Genomic DNA, 19,859 nt, shown 5'->3' with positions numbered 1-19,859 from the left:
CGTGGCAGCACTGTACACAATGCCTCTCCTGAGCAGCGCTTCCTGAGAGCACTGTTTGACCATTACTTGAGTGAGGCACCTGAAGTTCCTCAAAATGCTGATAAGGTCACAGTGATGCCTGCTACAGGGGTGATAACTGGGCCTCTCTGCCTGTCTTGGCACTGTGTCAAGCTAAGCTGCAAACTGACTTTATCAAGCTCCTGGAATGAGGCCCATAAGGCCTTAGCTTGGGACTTTCAAAAGATAAGGGTGATTGAGCTTTTCTGTGTTCGGAGATGTTTGGGAATTGGATCTTTTTTTGTTAGGAATGGAGTTGTTATCTGCTCTTAACCCTAGGAGCCCTCTGTCCGTCCATCAGGCATGGCACAAAGATGAGGCAGTATTCACATGTTTTATTACCAGCGATTAGGGTAAGTAACAAATAACCACAGGAACCTTCCCATACTGGGAAGGTTTTAAGTTTCTCTTCACTTTTTTCCCTATTACTGACAGCTGAGAAGATTTTTAAACCTTCCCCTTTCTGTCTACATTTTGTGGGGTTTTTGTTGGGTTTGTGTTTTGGTTTGGATTTTTTTTTTTTTGGGGGGGGGGAATGGGTTTAATCACAGAAAGCAAACCAGCTGCAGAGAGCTAAAACTAGCTGTACATAATTCTGTACATAGCACAGCTCAGCCATTTGCTTTGCAATATGTCTTGCAGCTGAGCTCTTTCCTTATCAGACTGGCTGATGAAGGAGCTAATGATGATGAGGATTGGGTATCTTTTCTGTCTGCTTAGCCTTGGTTCTGGAAGTGATTATAAGTCCTTATTTCCTGTACAAACCCCATCCTTTGGGGAAGGTTTTTGTTTTCAGGATTCAGAGGCAAAGGGTCTATGGAGGTGAGGCAGAGAGAAAAGTCAAATCCTTTCTTTTCCATGGGCTATCTTGCTGAATTATTGTGGGAAATTCTTGGCAAATTCTGTGATCTGGTTTGTACTTAATCCTCATCTTTTTTTGAGCTGTGGCACTTTAAATTAAATTGGGACTGAGCACATTATATTTAGTTATCACTTGTGTTTGTCTTTTAACTACTTTCAGAGCTTTAACAGAGCTAGCCTGTTGCTGAGAGCTTTTTGTCTGTGTTAATGTAGGTGTTTGTATGAAAAATGCAGGATAGGCTTTTGATCAGTTCTCATTTCAACTTCAGATCATGACTTCCCTTTGAAAGCAGTAAGTTTAGCCTGAGTTATAGAACTGGGTGTAGCTTATCTGCATATTATTATCTGCTTAGGCTCATCTTGAGTTTGTGCAGCAATGCTCTGTCACTATCACCCTGCAATTATTCCTTATTTCCACTTCACTACCATGCATGTCAGCAAAACAAGTTCAATCAGGGAGTGTTGGTGATTGCCTCATTTTTGTCCAAAAAAGTGTATGGACAAGCCAGTGCAATTCAAGAGTGAGTATTATAAAATACAACTGTTCATATTTCATCTGCTGTCAATACAGTAACAGTGAATATTAGTTGCAGATACCTCCACAGACATGGAAGTGACCTCACTTCCTTATTGCATTCTCCAGATCTATATCACATTATTGCCTCATGAATATTGTTTCAGTTTGGAGCAATGTACAGCACTGCAGCTGAGTGCCTGCTGGTTGGGTTAAGTATTAGGAGTTCATTGCTTTGTGGCTGTGGTGAGAAAAGCAGGGGCGAGATGGCTTTCAGCGAAGAAAGAGGGTGAATGGGCAGTGTTTTGCTATAGGTTTCTCTCCAAGATTTGGGATTCCTGTTTTGGATCTATCACAAGCCTGTTATGTTATATCATACGGAGTATGAAACCTCCCTTAATTTATCCATCACTCAAACGATAATAAGAATGTAGGAGAGAACTGTAGGATTTGCTAAGTTGTTCCTCTTAAGACTGCAGTGTTTCAGAAGGAAACCCTAACCTGTATGCTGAAATACAGTATAAAAAGTACTGCATGAAGTAGGAGTAGGTGGGGAACAGAGAGCAGAAAGTCACTGTGCAGTTAAAAGAGCTACTGTACAGCTCAAGCAGGTGGCATACTACCATTTGGATGTTTTCTATGCTTTCTTGTAATGCGTATGGGCTGGTAGATAACTTCCTTTAAAATGTTTCCATTTTACTTTGGCCACTGATAATCGAAAGAGAGTTTAGCTGTTCTAGCTTGGATATCAAGGCAACAGAAACTGAGACAGACCAGCACCTTAATAAATTTGGGGGTTCACACAATCGCTGGGAGCTGGTTGTGTTTGTACACCAGAATCTTGTCACCTTGTTTACACTGTCTGACCGGCAGAAGCTCCATTGAAACTGTGGGGTTTAGACTGCGGTCAGGTTAGTGTGCAGACAGGTATAGGTGGAATTGTACCTCCCAAGCAGTGGCTGGCCCTGGCTGCAGGGCTGCAAGCTGCTCTTGTGCTGTATCGGTGGGTGTTGGTGATGCCTGCAGCATTGCAATATCTGATGATACTGTATTGCTTTCTTTCCACATGCAGGCTGAAGAGAAGGCAGTGCTAATAACAGGCTGTGACAAAGGTTTTGGACGTGCCTTGGCAAAACAGCTTCATGCAAAGGGATTTACTGTTTTTGCTGGATACTTGCATGTGGTGAGTAGTAATATTGATCAAAATTCTTCTCTAGTTGGAGAAAAGTGCTTTTCAAGTGAAAGCATCTTCATGTGTAGCCTCTGTTTGCCCTCATCCAAGACCTGGGAGAAGTGCAGTGGGCAGGGATTGTTGCATCTTTCATTGCTTCATCTGCTTGTGCATCTTGTCAGTCCTGTAATTCTGAGCTCTTTAGAGCAGGGAGTGTCTGTTAACTGAATGTTTCTACAGTAGCTTGCACAGTAAGGTATTGTTCACTGCTAGAAGCCTCTCAGTAATACCACAACACTCCATAAATCTTGATAGTCCAAAATTGCTATGGCATTATGGCTTTCTGTCTTCCCTGGCATCTCTGTTGCGTCTTTCATTCTGCCACTTTCTTTTGGGGGCACTCTCCTCAAACTCGTCTCCAAGCCACCTCTCCTCTGTTGTTCAGGTTCTGTTTCCAAAATGTCTTCCAGCTGTGCTTCTACAGCTTTTGTAGAAGCTATTCAGTTTCTGGATAGCTGAATCTTTTCTGATGTATGTAGGCCTCACTCTGTCACCTGTTTATGGCATGTGGCATCACTTGTAAGAGATCATTTTAGGCACACTGGATCAGAATGGGTTGCAGACCCATCATCCCAGTCCCTGGTCATGCAGGTAACTGTTACGTAATCCTCTTTATAAACTGGGACAAGTCCACTTCCAACTCAGCTGGGGTCTCATCCTAGCTATGTTGGTTTTTTTTTCTTCTTTGCTAGTCAAACCTCATGTAATTTCTGACCTGAATTGTTCAAAATCAGTTCATACCCACTTGTTTCTCTGTTCAAAGGTGGCCATTCAGCACAGGTGCTCAGGGAGTGATGACTACAGATTCTTGAGTAGTGTGGAAGGTGATAAACAAAAAAAAAGGTGTTCTTTGTTGCTTGTGTGATCTTGGCGAAGGTTGCATTCTTCCATCACACCAGAAGGGAAAGTTATTATCAGCTGACATATTGTGTAACTTGAGAGCAAGAGTGTCCTGTTGGAAAATTGCCACTGGCTGGAAATTTCCATGTGGAGGCTCTGTAAATCCTTCAGTAGGCATGTCATACACTGCTTTGGGATGCCTGTCTCTGTGGTGATAGCAAGTCAGGCACTTACTGTGCAGAGCAGTAGATGTAGGGAACAGAAATGAGAGGGAAGATGGGGTAGTGTGAGAGGGCTATTCAGAAGTCGGCACACTAATGTGGTGCAGAGGGCCAGGCTCCATTTGAAGCCACAGAAAGAAACTAATTGCTCCTGAAGTGAGCCCTGCTTGCTCTTTTTATTGATGGAAAAACACACCACAATTACCTCTTGATCACAGATTACTTATTACCTGTCCCCAAATGGTTGGGCAGCTCTCAGCATCCCCTGTGATCTGGCGTGGTAACATCTTGGAACCAAAATTTTCGTGGCTCCATACTTGTATTCTTTCATGTGGAAGTGGAAAATGCATCACCAATCATAGCTGATCTGCAGGTGACTTTCAGGAGATTAACTGAGCACTTGACCCTAAAGGGGTAGGGAGTTGGATCATGTGACTTTTTTTCTTGTTCTGTGTGTTAATAAATTTTCAGGAGACCTGGGCTCAGAGCCCCAGGTCTTCACTCATGCTTCCTCTTCCCCACCCCCTGCCCCGGGTTGTTAGTGTTGTCTTAGTGCTGTTAGGTGCATCTGAAGGGCAGGGTCTGGTGGATAGCCCTTGCAAAAATGCTGCAGCCGAATGCTTTCTCTAATTCTTGGGACACACAACATCCTGTATGGAATAGCCTTGTGTTTTACATGGTTGAGGGACATGGTAGCCTAGAAGTTTAAAATTTGATAAGCAGGACCTTACTGAGAACCTAATGATAGACTGTATATAGGATGAAAATGGTTATAAATCTAGAGCTGACTACTTCAAGAAAAGAAAGTACAAGGTGACTACAGAAAAGAATGGTAGATCCAAAAGAAGCAGAAAACATCAGTGAAGGCAGGAAGCTGTTATGTCAGATCATTTGTGAAGAACAAGATATGACTATATGAGGGATTATTGCTGGTAAGTGAAGGAGTGCACATGCAATGTGGCTGAGGATGCAGCTACCGTGTAACTGGCAGTGTGCATGGAACTGCTCATGGCAAACTCAAGGAAGCCTATCCTTCATGAGAGAAGTATGAGCTACTGTAGATTCACTGCAGGGTCAGAGCAGGTGTGGAGGCAGTTGTCATAGAGCAGATGCCAGGCTCTAGTTCATTCATAGTTAGTCCATCATCACTTGTGTGTTTTTTTAATGGGGAGTTAAAAGGATTCTGATGTACTAACTACCACAGAAAACTCTTGCATTAATACAAGATGATACACTTTCGGGTGTATCAGGAGCTTTTTAATGATCAGACAGTCAATTGCAGGAAATAAAGTTGCAGGAATAGCAAGAATACTGAAGAAGGCTGGGATAGAACTGGAGAAGATCAAGTGCAAAAGGGTTTTCGTTTAGCAAGGACAAGTTAAGCCCACAGAGAATGTTTAATATATCAGGATTAAGATGGAAAGCCACATAGAAATAGATTACAAAATAACCTGAAAAGTAGAATGTACAGAAAACCTTGAAATAATCATTGTCTTATTTTCTTAGATCTTACTGGAAAATAAAAGGATAAATTGTTTTCAGGCACCTTCTACCAGCAGTTTTCATGAGGACTGCAGGCAAGAAAAGGGAAAGAACAGGGAATGTTTGCATAAATGGATGAGTACAAGTTCACCAAGCCTGACAAAATATGCTGAAGAGCATTTAAAGGATGAGCCATTGTTATTTCTGCCCTGTGGGTGGTATTTTCAGGAGCACCTGGAGGCCAGGGCATTTCCACAGGGCTGGAAGAGGGCAGCTATTGCCTTTCTCTTCCCAAAGGGAGCAGACCTCTGAAATTTCCAAACAGGCAGCTCACCTTCATTGTGCTAGATGAAATTGCGTCACGCTGATCTGCCAATTTTACACATGTCTAGCTCATAGTGTGATACACACTGTCTGTATGTTCCTGGGAACAGGCTGTACCATGTCAGTCTAATCTCATTCTGGCTAAGCAGCGGAGTGGTTAAAGGGAAAGGAATAAATGTATCCTGTATACAGGTTTTGACGCAGTCCCTCATGATAGTCTTGTGAGCAAACTTGCACTCTAAGCCTGTGACTGCTGTTCAGTCCCAGGGAAATTTTCTTGGAAGCGCTCCCTGGAATAGAGAATTCACTTGGAAGGAAATGTGCATGTTGCAAAGCAGGGAAAATTGCAGGCCCTTTGGGGAATAGGGTTCAAAATTATGATAATAGACCAGACAGAGTTTGAAATCAATTGGGTGTAATCCAGTGATGACAAGTGTGAGGTGTTCTGGTCAGGAAATGCAGGAAGGGAGCGGGTGGATAGGCAGCAGCAGGGGAGGCAGGGGGATTTGCACAGAGGGAGCAGGCTGGCTGGATTCATGGGTGTTGAGCATTGTGTTTGTGGCTTCCTGATCCTCACTGACATCTTGCTGGTGGTGCCCAAGTGCTTGCCAGGGCTTAATCCTGAATCCCACAAACTTCCCTGGGACAAATCCGTGACTTGGTGTGTTACAGGAGGGCTCTTTCCTAACAAGCCCCTGGGTGTTGTCTGTTTCCCACCACCGGCTGCACTGGGATCCTCCAAACCAGAGCAGGTGCGAGGAGCGACCGAGGGGAAAGGGAAGCAGCCAAAAGCTGGTGCAAGGCTGCTCTGTGAGGTGGTGAAGGCTCCTGTGGTCCTGGAGCTGCCCGTGCTGGGCAGAGGGTGGGGTGGGCAGCCAGAGCGTGCAGGGCGGTGAGGCAGGATAACCGGGGGAAATGAGGTACAGGGGAGGAAATGGCTAAGTCCCACTGAAGGCCTCTGGAGAGTACTTGGGTAGCAGACTAGGCTGGGGCAGGGCAGCTTCCAGCTCTGATGGGATTGGGATAGGGAAGCTGGGAGATCCTCCAGCAGGACAAAAATCTGACAAAAACCGTGACAGCAAAGGGAGAGGAAGTGAGCTTTTGCAGCTGGGCCATTGCTGCCAGGACCCCACTCGACTCACACTGCTGTGTGTTCCTGCTGGTGGGTCCCAAGGCCATGAAGGCCTACAGTTAAATCTACTGTTAAAAAAAAACAAGAAGGAAAACAGAGAATGTGCTTTACTGCTGAAGAACCACAGAGCCTAAGATGATGTTCACTTCTGTCTGTAAAAATACGTGGCTGCTTCATTTGTGAAGAGGTTTTCCATGCATAAGGGTTAAGCAATTTGTTTTACAGTTCAGTGGTGTCTGCAGCTATGAAAAGTGGTTCCAATTGATACTGCATGTTGAAGTCAATCTTCCAAAATCAGTATGTTTTGATAACAATTGTAGCTGGTAAGGTAACTTTGCAGACTGAGTTGCATTGGTGCTAGGGGAAAATTCATTTCAATATGAATAATACAAACCATTTATACTGATTTTTTTTTTTTTAAAGCTGCTGGCCTATGGCTGGAATGTCAGTGTCTGATGTGTACTGAAAGAGCTTCAAGTCTTGATTTGCTGTTTCGTGTTACCTGGAAATAAGTCAGTTGTGAAATGGTACACAGCTGTGGGGCCAGCCACTCCTTCCTACTGTTGTCATAATGCCAACGTAACTATATTTATTTTTATTTTTTTTTTGAGAGCTACCCTGTTTTTTTCAAGGCTGTAATGGACGTTTCAGCTCTTTTCCTTCACCACACATCATTGTTTATTGGCCTAAAGGTGGAGGTGAGATGCTGTATACTGTGTTCATTAAATAGCCCAAGATATATATAGAAAAGACTAGATGGTTACATGTTTTTTAGCTCAGCCTGGCTCAGAGGCAGCTGAGCAGGTGACTGTGGGAGGGTTGCTCACCTTGTTTGCCCTTGTGCTGTGGGAGTTGGTATCAAGTGCTAAAGAAGAGTGGCAGCCAGGCATGGTGACTCACCAATTCATAACTTTTTCCTCCCTAATGTGGCAGAGCCTGTGATTCAAGAAGTAATTTGGTGAATTACACCTTGAGCCCACTATGGAAATGCATGGCTAATCTGTGCTTTTTTCAGTTTTACTTGTTGTGTCTCACCTGAGCAAGGCTGTAAGGCTTAGGCAGTAATCCTGTCTGGAAGTGACTAGGTAAAACTTGGAGTTTGAACTGTGCTTATGTTGGCCTAAACAAAAATAACCCCACAATAGTAACAATCTCTATTGTTAGCAGGGTAGGGAGGAAAGAAAGGAATAGAACAGACAGGAAAGCAGAGCCATCGTGTTCTTACTACCTTGGGCTCGGGTGGCTGGAGCGTGGTTGCTCTTTTTAAAGCTTGGATAACACTGCTATGGGCCTGCAAGTATATTGTTCCCAGCAAGTATAAGGCTAGTAAATAACAATAGCTCTAATCTTCATACAAATTACATGAGCACACCCTCCTAAAACAAGCATATGAAATATAACCGAGTAATGTACAAGCTCGGATCCCACACGTTCTCTCTGCATGATTTTTCTTCCTACACAGTCACCCGGCCCTTGTCATACATTTCACAGCTTCTCAAGCTGTTCCTGAAGAGCACAGCAACAGCAGTGGTGGCACAGAACCATTTCTCTCTGAGGAAAAGCTTGTAAGGGAGCAGCTATGTTGCTTCTATAAATGCAGCAGTGTTTGCAAAACCCTCTGTGAAGCAGGGACAAAAGTCTTCCATTCTTGATCAGCAAGTTGGACTGGTTCCTCCTGCTCTTGAGAGCCTTATCCTGTAGTTGTTTGCTCCAGCACAGCGTGCAAAGCAGCAAAGGCTTCTTTTTAAGACCATCAATGTGATTGAGGTTTGGGGCTTGCCAGGAAATAGTGCTCAATAAGTAAGGATGGAACCCCAGACACTATTGAGACCGAGGTGACTTGCACAGAGGTGCTTGTTGCACAGAGTGTGGCCCCAGAGGAGCTAGTGCAGAACTGTTCTTGCACTGTACTCATATACCTCTTCTCCATGTTCTGTGTACACAAGGCTAAACTCATTTTGATAGGAGTGCCCCTGTTTGTTTTCAGTCTTAGCAGTTCCCACTGTATTGTTGACACTAAAGAAGTAATAGTGATAAGGTCCTGTTCAATAAACATACCCCTGACTAGCAAACAGCCCTGTGACTGGGTACATGTCAGCAGTTTGTTCTGTATATAATGTGGCCTGATTGGTGAGTGATGAACTTCCAAGAATGAGCTATTGTCAATAAAGTGAACATCCCTGAATCTAACCTCATAACCCAAGAAACAGGAAGTTGTCATACTGAAACTTAGAGTCAGGAATACTCTGCAGAGGTCAGTTTGGGACTGAAAGTTTAAGCCTTTTGTGGCTTTAGCAAATCCCTGCCAAATTTGCTCTGGATAGCTTCTTGTTCCTGGTGAAATTACACCATCCATGTCCTGTTTTCGTGGTCCTCCTGCTAGTGATTAGAACCTGCTTTGCAGCAATGCAAGGGACCCCATTCAGATTGAGATGCTGTGCTGGCTGCCAGATGAATGTGAATTTCAGTTATCTTGGCCCATTAAAGCTGGCAGCTTCAGTAAGGCCAGTGGTGATGGGCAGGGGATCTTGAGCAGAGCAGGAATAGAACTACCCAACTGGGGCCTTTAGAAACCTGAATTAATAAAACCAGAAGTAAGGATAGCTGAGCAAGATGTTTTTTCTGGCTTTTGCTGCAGGCCATGATTTAGCTGGCATCCCAAACAGCCCCTGGGGCTGTTGTGACCCGGTGGGGATTGGGAAAGGGTTATTTTGGAGGAGGATGTAGCTGCAGGCCAGTGAACTGAAGAAATCTTCACCACTGTCAGTCAGAGACAGGTGTGCTGGGCAAAAGGATGTTGGGATCACTATGTGAGAGCTGGAAAATATGGGAATGCAGCTATAAAAGGCAAATCCAGTCCGGGACAGACCATGAGGAAATGGTTAATGCACTGTTATCACTGGGTAGCATGTGACTCTCTGGTCTGCTGTACACAGCTTTTCTGTGAAGGCCATCAGCTTTCAGGGAGAGCAGACTTAGCTGAGTATAGTGCAGGGTTACTAGGCCTGGTGTGAGACCAGAGAGCCGGGCTAGCAAGAACATGTTGGTGTTTTTAAATGCACCAGGAGGATAAATTCCATTGGTATGTATTGGACAATGGTGGAATATTGCAGTTTGCATAGACGGCTGTGTTTGGTACAATACAACGTTATATCTGACCATGAATAAATATAGGCTGGAAGTCGAGACTTTCATACATCAGGCAGGAAGCTATGGAACAGAGACAGGGCAAACAGCCCAAAAACTTTGAGAGGGAGCTTAATAAACTTTATCAACAGGGTGGCATGATGTGGGTGCTTTTGATAGCAGTGTCAGAGCTCCCTGGACATGGAGACTCTTTCTTAATCCTGTGTGTGTTCTTGGTGGTAAGAGGGAGATTGGGAAGTGGAAAGAGACTTCAACTGAGTACTTACAAAGTGAGAAATAACCATGGTGTATGGCAGGATGCCTAATGAGAAACAACTCTGTTATCTTGTTCCAGCTCTTGTTTGTTCCTCCTCCTGTTTTTGGCTGCATAGTCCTGTGCTTCAACAAATTCTTAAAGTATGGACTCAGTCCTAAATACACTTGCCCCTGGGACTCCTGCAGTAATCACTTCAAAGGGTCAAATCCTCAGTGACTTGCTAAGTCCTGGACATGTAAAGGGCTCAGTGCAGAATCTCTTGGTAAGTGCATTCAAGTCAAGGGTGGCAGGACTGCATGTACAAAAGATGTTCTTTTTTAAAGTCTAGTAGTTTTAAGGGTTGGTTGTAAGTTTGCCACAGTTAGGGCTGAGGGAAACCAAATACCTGGAGTAAAATACAGTGGCTTTTAACTAGGCCATGAACATGCAAATCGGTACCGTGCACTGTCTGAAACAGTGGGTCAGAGTTGTGAAGGGGATTTAGATATCCAAGATACTTTTGAAGGAAAGTCCAGCCCCTTCCAAATTGCAAACACCATGATGAAAGTCACTGAGTGAAGACAAATCTGGGACTGACAGGAGGCATAAAAGAGGGTAAGACAGATCCAGCTGTACCAAGTACCAGGGCAGGATTTGTCCTTAGAGGAGCCACTGAGGGAAGCAATGCTTGTGTGGCCCCATCACTCTCCCAGGTGTTCCAAACAAGCTCCCCCCCCCCCCCCAGCTTCACTTCTGCTATACCAAGAGCGTGTGTCTTCTTCTTGCTGGTTTTCTCTACAATTTTTTTCTATAGAAGCACCCAGCTCTTTGTCAAGGGGTTGGGTTACCTTGAGCAACAAAGAAGGTGACTTTTCTGTGACACTTTTCCTCATTACATTCTCTAACCATGTGTCTGTTGGCAGGTCTGTGGGTCCTGGTGAACAATGCTGGCATCTCACCTTCAGAGTGGCAGAATTTGCAAGTCTATACAACTACAAGAAGGTGGCAGAGATCAGCCTGTAGGGCACCATAAGAATGACAAATTCTTCCCTGCCTTCATTCCCAGAGCTAAAGGTACATGGTGGGGAGTGTGGCAAGATGTGGAAAGAGCTTTTGCAGCACAGCAAAGAGATGTAGCTAAAAATCATGACTTGGAGTGTGCTTCAGGGAATGCCTGTGCAGTCCAAGGAGGGTCTGGGGCACACAGCCAAACTAGGCAGCAGGGCTGAACGTTCTGTATAAGCAATTGGTAGTATAGGCCACTCTTGGGGCAGTCCAGGCACCTACACAGCAGGTGCTATCTTAGACATCCTAGGGTATGGGAGACCTTTGTGCCGTGTTGGCAGATATAATACAGGACTCCAGCCCACCTTTAGAAAAAGAGTAATCTGGAGGCCAGATGAGATGATCCTGGCATCCAGCATCCATTAAGTGCTTGCGTCTGGATAACTAAATCTTCTCCGTTCATGTTACTCAATTCAGCAGATGCTTGCAGAGTGGCAGTGGTGGAATAAATGAGTCAATAACAGCCAGTTTAAATACCTTACAAAATAACAGTCTTATCAGAAGTCTTTAGTTCCTATTAAAAAAAAATAGGAGAAGAAAAAAAAAGAAATGTATGAGCAGAACTCTGAAGAGCTGCTTTATTTAGTACATGTGGGAGAATGCTGGCACAGCTGTGTGTTCTGTGAGGATGAAATGGGGTTATATTGAGAAGATTGCTCAGATACCATTTCCAGAAAGGAAGTACCCACTAAGCAAGGCACCTCTCACAAGAGGTAGCTTACCCATCAGGTCAGCAGGTGGTTCTCACAGTCCCTCCAAGCTGTACTTAGGTGTGGAATGAGAGAGCAGAGCTGCCCACTTGTTTCTCAGCTAAAATTTCAAGCTGCAGAAGGGTGTCATGCTCCATGGCTGTGAAACATCTCTCTGTATAAATAGCTGGTGAGATTTCAAAGGGCCTGTTCAAGTGCATCTGAAACCATAATTGCACACATCTTGTCTTGGGGAAGGGCAGGTACACACAGAGAAGTGATCACTGCTGTCACTGTCCCTAGGCAGTGCAGGATCTAACACAAGCTGCCAGAGTTCTGCAGCTGGACTGGCATGGGCTGCTGGTGGGAGTTGGGACAATTGCTTTTTGCTTCCCACAGACAGCAGAACGTCAAGTCTCCTCTCTGTGCTTTCACTTTGGGTTATGGCTTCAAGTCCTGTGTAATGGAGTCCTGTGGATGTTGAGAACAGCATGGCTTTTTGGTTTGTATTGGTCTTTTTTCTCCTAATTCTCGCTGTTTGTATTCCCTGCTGTCCCGGTTAAAGGTGAAAAGTGTTTAACTGTGGAGGAGGCAGAGGAAGGTTAACATAATGGGTCAAGATATTTGGCTAGTGTAAATTAGGTCAGCAGAATTCTCCCGGTGATAAATTTGGCTCATTAATGGGCTCTTGCTTTTCCTTACAAGGGTAGGCTGCTAATAGCAGAGCAAAGCTGTTGCTATGAGATGTCTTGAAGGGAGAAACTAAAATGGGAAACAAAAACAGTTTTCTATTTGATCGAAAATGGGTCAGTCACAGCCTTCTGCTGCTCTGTGACTGTCTGTTCTTTCCTGGAAAACAGCAGCACTGCCTCTAAACAGCCTCATTACCTAGGTGGGGGGGGTCAGATCTCTTCAAAGGAGAGTTCTTACCTTCCAGTGGCCAGGAGGTGCCAGATCCAGGGACTGCAGACAGGCTGGGCAGGGGAAAGCCCTTCTAGTAATGAGTGAGGTCTGAGCCATCCCTCAGCATCCCTGTGGATGCTGCGACTTGCAGCCTCTCCACCCACCCACTGCTAATGAGCTTTGTGGGACAGGGTTGAATCTGATGTAGCAAACAAATGTGGCTCCTCTCATGGCACTTTAGGGACCTGTGCCTGCACTATCCAACTGCGGTACAGATGCTGTCCAGCCGTCCCTCTGCTTCCCTCATGTCACCACCTCATGCTGGGGTCCCTCTTGCTGGTGTGGGGTTGGCTCTTGCTTTCCCAAATCAGTGTGGCCTGACTGAGCTCTGGAAGGGTGCTTTAAATGACACATTTCTTTTAATATTGCACAATGAAATTTCCATGTCACACATGACTGTCTTCTCAGGAAACCTCCTGATAACTGGTATGAGCTACTTTTGTACAGTATCCCCAAGGGTCTCTCCTGTTGGGTATACACAGGATTTCAGTCAGTTCTCCAAGTGCTAGGGCTGCCTGGCTTCATGCCCTGTTCCCTCTGTCCCAGTGGTGACTGCTAGTGGAGCAGCCAGCAAGCTGTGGGTGCTGCTGGCCAGGCCGGGACCATACCCTCTTACTCTAGGGGCCAGCTTTCCCTTCCACTGCTCAACTTCGTTCTCTTTTGTCCTACATGAGATTAAGTGGCTATGAAAAGAGTTTATCATTTACTCTTTCCTCATCTGTCTTTGCTAGCTCTGACTTAGAAACTACTGTAAGCTTTCTATATGCCACTGGCTGTAAATGCTTGGAGTCTGCATGCAACTGTGATACCTGAGGAGGAAAGGAGGCTTCCCTTGGTGATGCTGTGGAGGTAGCTTGTATTACAAGTAACAGCTATTGGAAATGCTGGCTGTGCAGTTCTTTTCTATTCCAGATCATCAGCACATGGAAGTTGCCTGGGATCCAGGACCCAGAACGATCTCACTGAGCTGCAGTTTATGCAGTGTTGTAATAATTTCTGCCCGCTGCACTGTGAAACGTGAGTAATGTTAAGTAGTACTGATTTGCACAGAAAATAAAATAAACTGAGATTTTTAAAGCACATGTCTCCAGTGCCCATTCCTACACTGGTTTTTCTACCCACTTTGAAGCTCAGGTTGAGATTTAATGGGGCTCAGTAATTAAGGAGGTGGTGGTAGTTCAGCAGGTAGTGGGACTATGAAGGCTTGGTGAGAACTGCCTGGAGCAGAATAGGCAGCACACCCATTTCATCAGCAGAAGGCAGCTAGAGTGGCCTCTCTGCAAGCACACACCATCAGTGTTTGTACTTTGTGTGGTTCCCCTCAAATGACAGTGTTGAGAGAGTGGTGTAGAGCATTATGTATTGCCTCAGCACTCTGCATGTAACTAATCCAAATTCTATAGTGGTGATAAAGAGCTCTTCTCAGACAGAATGGAGACTTGCAAACCAAGAAGTGTCTAGAGCCATACAAGGCCTCGTGGCTGAGTCTGGGTTAGGCTATCACAGCATGTGAGCTCCAGTCCCTTCCTCTGCCTCCCTGAGAAGTGCTCAGGTGAGTTGTCAGTGATCTAATGGCTGCCTGGGTGGGGAGCTCTGTGGCAAGAGCAGCAGAGTGCTGGGGCAGGAAGAGCAAGTATTAAGTGTTTCTGTGCTGTGCAGATGATTGTGTCTCTGAGCCAGCAGAGCAAAGCCAAGATGAAATCTGGCTCTGAAATCCATTCCCTGAGATAGCCAGACCCTTGTTCTGCCATAGTGTTGCATTAATGCAGGCATTGAGGACAGATTGTTGTCTTGTTGATGAGTAACAGAGGGAAGAAATCTCAGTTCCATTTGACACTAATCTTTAAAGCTGGAGGATGGAGCAGCCAGAAGGAAGTTCAGTGGAATCCCCTGGAAGTCCATGCTCATAGCTGCTGTGGTATCCTACGGGGAGTTAGACTGCCAAAGGTGACTGACTTTTTTGTTGTTGTTTCCCCCATCAGGGGCCAGATGCTGAGGCTGTGGCAGTGTCCTGCCTTTTTCTGCACGTTTCTCACAATGCTTTGGAAGACAGCAATAATCCAGGTCTTTGGTGCACCCTTTAGCCTTTGTAAAGTGTTTGTGTTTTCCCTTTCAGGCCTGCATGGCTCTCTACAATGATTCTGGAAACCAAAAGGTGCTCCTCTGCATGTCACATTTGCTCTGGTTTACCTTAACATAGCAAGGGGCCTCTTGGGTTCTCCCAGGTAAGCACTGTGAGTCTAGATACTCCAGATTTCTTCAGTTCTTTCTGTCTTGACCAAAAAAACAAGTCCCGAAACAGTGGCAAGTCTGAGTGTATGTCCCAGGCTTCATGACACCTGTGGTTCCTGATTTAGCCCAACATGAAACCTCTACTAGCTGCAAAGGGAGAGTTTATAAGACACTTTATTGCAGGTGAAGTAAATGAAGATGATCTTTAAAAGCTGAGAGAAACCAAGGGTCTTCTTAGTGGCAAGAGCTGCAGAGGAAATGGTTCATTTCGGGCAGAGGTGAGAAGCAGCAAGTTGCTATAGAGATCCCTTGATTGTCCTGTATTATATTGATAGTCCTGTATGTGTTTATCCTTACAATGAGCGATGCAGAGGATGGGAATGAATGCTTCTTCCTCTGGGCTTCAAAAGTCTTTACCAGTGTCACAAGTGGCTGATGTCCTAGGTTTGCTGTTCTGATGTAGCTGAAGATCTCGAAAAGTTGCAGAGCCAATACAACTATGACCTATGTTGTGTTACTGGGAACCTGTTTGGCACTGTTGGACAGGACCCAGCATTTGGAGGAATGTTTGTAGGCAGCAGGATGTGATTTCACTTAGATAATGTTGACAATCAGGAGACTTCAGTATGCCACTCTCCTCTTAAGTGGTGGTCCTGTAGATGCTGTCTGGTTACTGAACACTGGCAAAGAAACAAATCTGCAAGAGATGCCAAGTGTTAACAAAGCAGCCACTGTCCTTTGGCTAGTAGCTCCAAGCTAAAGGATGCTTCTGTTTCCACTCAGATAATGTGTATGACTGATTCATGGTGTGCTGGCAGTGTCTGCTATGTAACCTGTTGCTTTGACACCTGGGATGGAGTCACTAATGTTAGGGGAAAGTTTAGGATTTGAGAAGCACTTCTTGCATGTCTGACTCTAAACCTGCATCTGAGGAAGTGCCCACTGCCAGAAATGCTTTTGGGGAAAGGAGGCCAGTGATGGCAGTGCTTTTACACATCACAACAGCCCTGAAAACACAGATCAAAACGTCCCAGGAATAGGAGATTCTCAGGACAGCTTGCCTCTGCTCCAGGTCGTGACCTTGCTTCTGCTTCCCTAGTGGTGCTTTCCCTGCTCCCAAAAGTCTCTGTGTGGGGGACCCAGTGTTTCTCATGCAGGCTGCTTCCTGGGGAGGTCCTTGTCTTCCTAGAGAAAAAAGATCAAAGAAAAGCATCAGCACTATCAGTTGGAAAAGATTAAGTGCTAAACATGTCAAATGAAGGTTAGGAAGCTGTACTACAGAACTCTGCAACAGTTGCAACAGGTCAGAAAGGCCACTGAGGTCCTGCTTTGCACAGAGTGATGCTGGCCCAGCCGCTGTGCCTGCAGCCAGGGCAGTGCAGGGAGCAGGGTGCCTTCACAGGCTTGGTGCTCCTGCAGAGTCCTCTGCTCATCGGCACCCAGCTCTGCAACAGTGCCACCCAGCGCACCCTGGAACAGAAAGGAGCCTTGCTTAGCATTTTGGAAATGTTAAGATCTAGGAAATCCAGGATGGGTTTATCTTTCTAGCTTGGACATCCCTCAAACATGATGATGCTGTGAAAGAGCAATGGCAGCACCTGTCCTTTTGCCTGTGGTTTTGGAACATGAGGTTTCAGCATCTTGTGTAATCACAATGCTTAGAAATGTCTTAGAAACAAACCAAACCCGATACCAGCAGGTTTCTCAGCCAGCAGCCTGAGCCCTGGGATTTGGAGAGATGCTACAAATAGCAGGAGAATTTGTAAGAGCCAATTCCACCTCTGGGGCCTGGCCTGCAGCTAGGTGCATTTAATTCATTCACAGTGGTGCTGGAAGGGCCACAGGGATACTGCTGATACAGCCATATCATCTGCTCCCCTGGTGCCCTTTGAGGAAGAGAGCAGACCTGTGTCCACCTCAAAATAGGGATGAGAAATAACACTTGTGCCCTGACAGAAGCTACCAGGAGGCACAAAGCGGCTGCATGCACAGGTCTGCTGCAGCATGCAGTGACTTCTTTTGTGGTGTCTTGTTGGTGAAGCAGCTTCTGAGAGCACTCAGGATGTGTGGATTGCTGTGTACTGACCTGATGCGCTGTGTGGTGAGCACATCTCCTGCTCCAGGCACACGGGCAGCAAGGCTGGCCAGTGGCATTGGCTCGCTGGTGTAAGGGCCAGCTCTGGGCACAGCGCTTGCCTCAGGCAGTGTTCAGGTGCAGTTATCACACACATGGTGCAGTGAACATGCAGCAATTTGCTTCCCTCAGGGTGGTTTAATTTGGTCCCCTGAGGGCAGTTACCCCCACAACACCTTTTGTCCACAGTGCAGTAAAAGAGTGGGTCTCTGCCCATCCTCTTTCCTGTGTATGTCGCTTTCCTCTGCCCTTAACAGAGAAGTTGCTTGTGTTTTATCCCATAGGTATGGTCAGGAAGGCATTTTTCTGATCTCTTCTGATAAGGAGCATCATTATCAGGTCACCTTTACTGAAGGAATGACTGCTATCAGGCAGCTTCAAGCCCCAAGGAATCAACATGGAGAAAGAGTCTGAATTTTTCTGGCTCCATGGAAAAATACCTGTATTTTTAAGAGTGAGTGTTTCTAAGACTCTACAGTACTGCTGTTCCATTGCCAGCTTTGCAGTTTCATAGCCCTTGCATCACAGAAGTGGCCCAAATACCGTGAGTTTTATGGATTTGCTTTGAAGAGCACATGGTGACATTTGGTCTGCCTACCAGTTCCTTGCTTTTACCATCCCCTGTGCCTGCCTGTTCCCAGCCAGCATGGCACAAGGTTGTCCATCCCCTTAGCATAGCCCCTTGTACAAAAGCTCTTTCTCATGCAGGACCTGCAGATGATGTTGTGAAGAGCAGTGAAGTTTCTGAGCCTTTAACAGCTCCAGCACACAGCTGGATCAGCCCTGCTCACCTGCAAGCCTAGCAGATCTTCCTTTGCTGTGTTTACCAAGACATCAATTAAAATAGAGACAGGTAAAATGAAAGAAAGAATTTCTGATTTGATTGTAAAGAGAGCACCCAGTGGAGTAACCAGGTAAGAGCTGGTCTGTTTTAATGGTATAGTGGAAAAGCTTCTGTCTAGGACTGAGATCCAGCACTTCTGGTCCTGGCACTGTCACTGGCTTGCTATGTGTGCTGAACAAGTCACTTGCCTACACCAAGCTCCATTACCATTCCAGCATCTTTGCCACCACCCTACCCATGCTGTAAAGCAGAAAACCCCAAAGTACACATTGCAATGCAACACAGTGCTGTTTGCTCATTCTGTTGTTATAATGGATGCCAGAATAAGTGTTATCCCACTTTCCAGAGGCTGGATTACTTTTTGTCGCAGAACAAAAAATGTGTCATTTCCAGTCTCCTGCAGGAAAACTGCTACAGGTGGCTTATGAAGTTCTCTGAACTTTTACAGCTTCAGGGAAGAAGGTGCCAGGGATGAGGGTAGCCATTAACACTGTTGTGCTGCTTTTAGCAGGCACCAGGGTTAACCATAACCCCACATGCACCTTATCCAGGGACCTTGAACTGCAGCTTGGGTGAAAGCTCTTCATGGTCTTTTTCTGGCTGCCTGCCAGAGTGATTGTGCTCCCAGGGGTGCTGGTGGTACCTGTCACCTTGTGGGGTCAAGTGTTGCAGGAGAAGTCATTTTCCTGGTGGGACTTTAACCAGGGTTACTATGACAGCACCCTGCGTCTTTACATTCCTTTCCTGGTTTCTGCCTACTCAGAGGTGTTGAAGCATTCAGACCACAGCGAAACACCTTCCCTTTCCAACGCTAATGAAGTGCAACCATGGCTAATGAGGGAACTGGCAGGAGAGGGAATACCCCCTGATAAGGCCCCACACCTCCATCATCTACTGCAGGGAGGGACGTGGCAGTCCCTACATCCCACCAGGGACATCCAGTGGGTGGCTGGAGCAGGTGGTAAAAAACAGTGCATGAATGCTTGTGCGGATAGGTACCCTGACAACCCTTCAGAAAAGATGGAGATCAAGTACTCTTATATAGCCAAGGTGCACTTTCATAGGGGGAAAGTGCCTGCAGAAAATACACCTGGGGGCTTGGGAAAGGCTATTTTTAAAGAGGGTGAGATAGCACAGTGGCTTGGCTATGTGGCATGAGGTGGCTCAGAGGAGGTGGGTGCAGGATGGAGTCATCTGGTGGGTGCAGTGGTCTTTCCATCCCAACAAGGCACTCCCAACACTGAATTTTCTTGGGGCCAGCACTGTTGTGGAGAAGGTGCTGGTGCTTTTACTGGGAACTGCCAAGGCACCATGTGCACATATAGGAAGCATCTCTCCTCGTCATCTTCACATACTCTCAGCCCCTGCACTAAGTCCCAGCCTCATCCCCTCCCTGCACCCCTTTATCAACAAGTGAAACTCACTATGAATGGTATCTCTGTGCTATTTCAGACCGTAACTATATTAAATCAAAGTCAGAGCATTGACCACCAAATCTGTTACTTATTTTCTGTATAATGTAAAGCTCAGTCTGGCAAACACTTGGGCCTGTGTTGCAAAGCAAGGCATGTGTGCTTGGGCTCACTGGCCTCAGTACAGCTATTCATGGGCAAAGCCAAACACATATGCCAGTGTCTTTGCGCTCTGCAGGCTGTGAGATGTGACTTGCTCTTTCAGAAAGGCGATTCTTAGAATTCTCCTCTGACTGTGGTGTGAGACTGGGTGGCTCAGAGACAGGACTTGAAAATGCTGTCCTGGCTGGTGGAGGAGTCCATCAGGGCTAAAGTGCCACCCTTAGGTCTTCCAGATGCATACATAAATATATATAGAACAATCTTGAGGTGTGTAAGACCAGAGGGTATCTGAGGGTTTGAGGCTACCCCAAACA

At 45.8% G+C, this 19,859-nt stretch overlaps 1 protein-coding gene across 1 annotated transcript in view; it reads left to right on the top strand.

Moving 5' to 3' along the window:
- The first annotated feature begins 1,122 nt into the window (after positions 1-1,122).
- Positions 1,123-19,859, top strand: part of APOD (apolipoprotein D) — a 28,705-nt gene continuing 9,968 nt past the window's right edge. Inside the window, exons 1-2 of the mRNA XM_061452877.1 lie at positions 1,123-1,439; positions 2,505-2,615. Of these exons, the coding sequence (XP_061308861.1) occupies positions 1,350-1,439; positions 2,505-2,615 (201 nt within the window). The 5' untranslated portion in view covers positions 1,123-1,349. The remainder of the gene's footprint in view (positions 1,440-2,504; positions 2,616-19,859) is intronic.

Source organism: Pezoporus flaviventris, unplaced genomic scaffold (genome assembly GCF_033815535.1).
Source record: "Pezoporus flaviventris isolate CSIRO_AGI_PZ_B2104156 unplaced genomic scaffold, CSIRO_AGI_Pfla_v1 ptg000013l, whole genome shotgun sequence".
Classification (NCBI taxonomy): Eukaryota; Metazoa; Chordata; class Aves; order Psittaciformes; family Psittacidae; genus Pezoporus; species Pezoporus flaviventris.
This window is presented reverse-complemented; position numbering and strand designations above follow the sequence as displayed.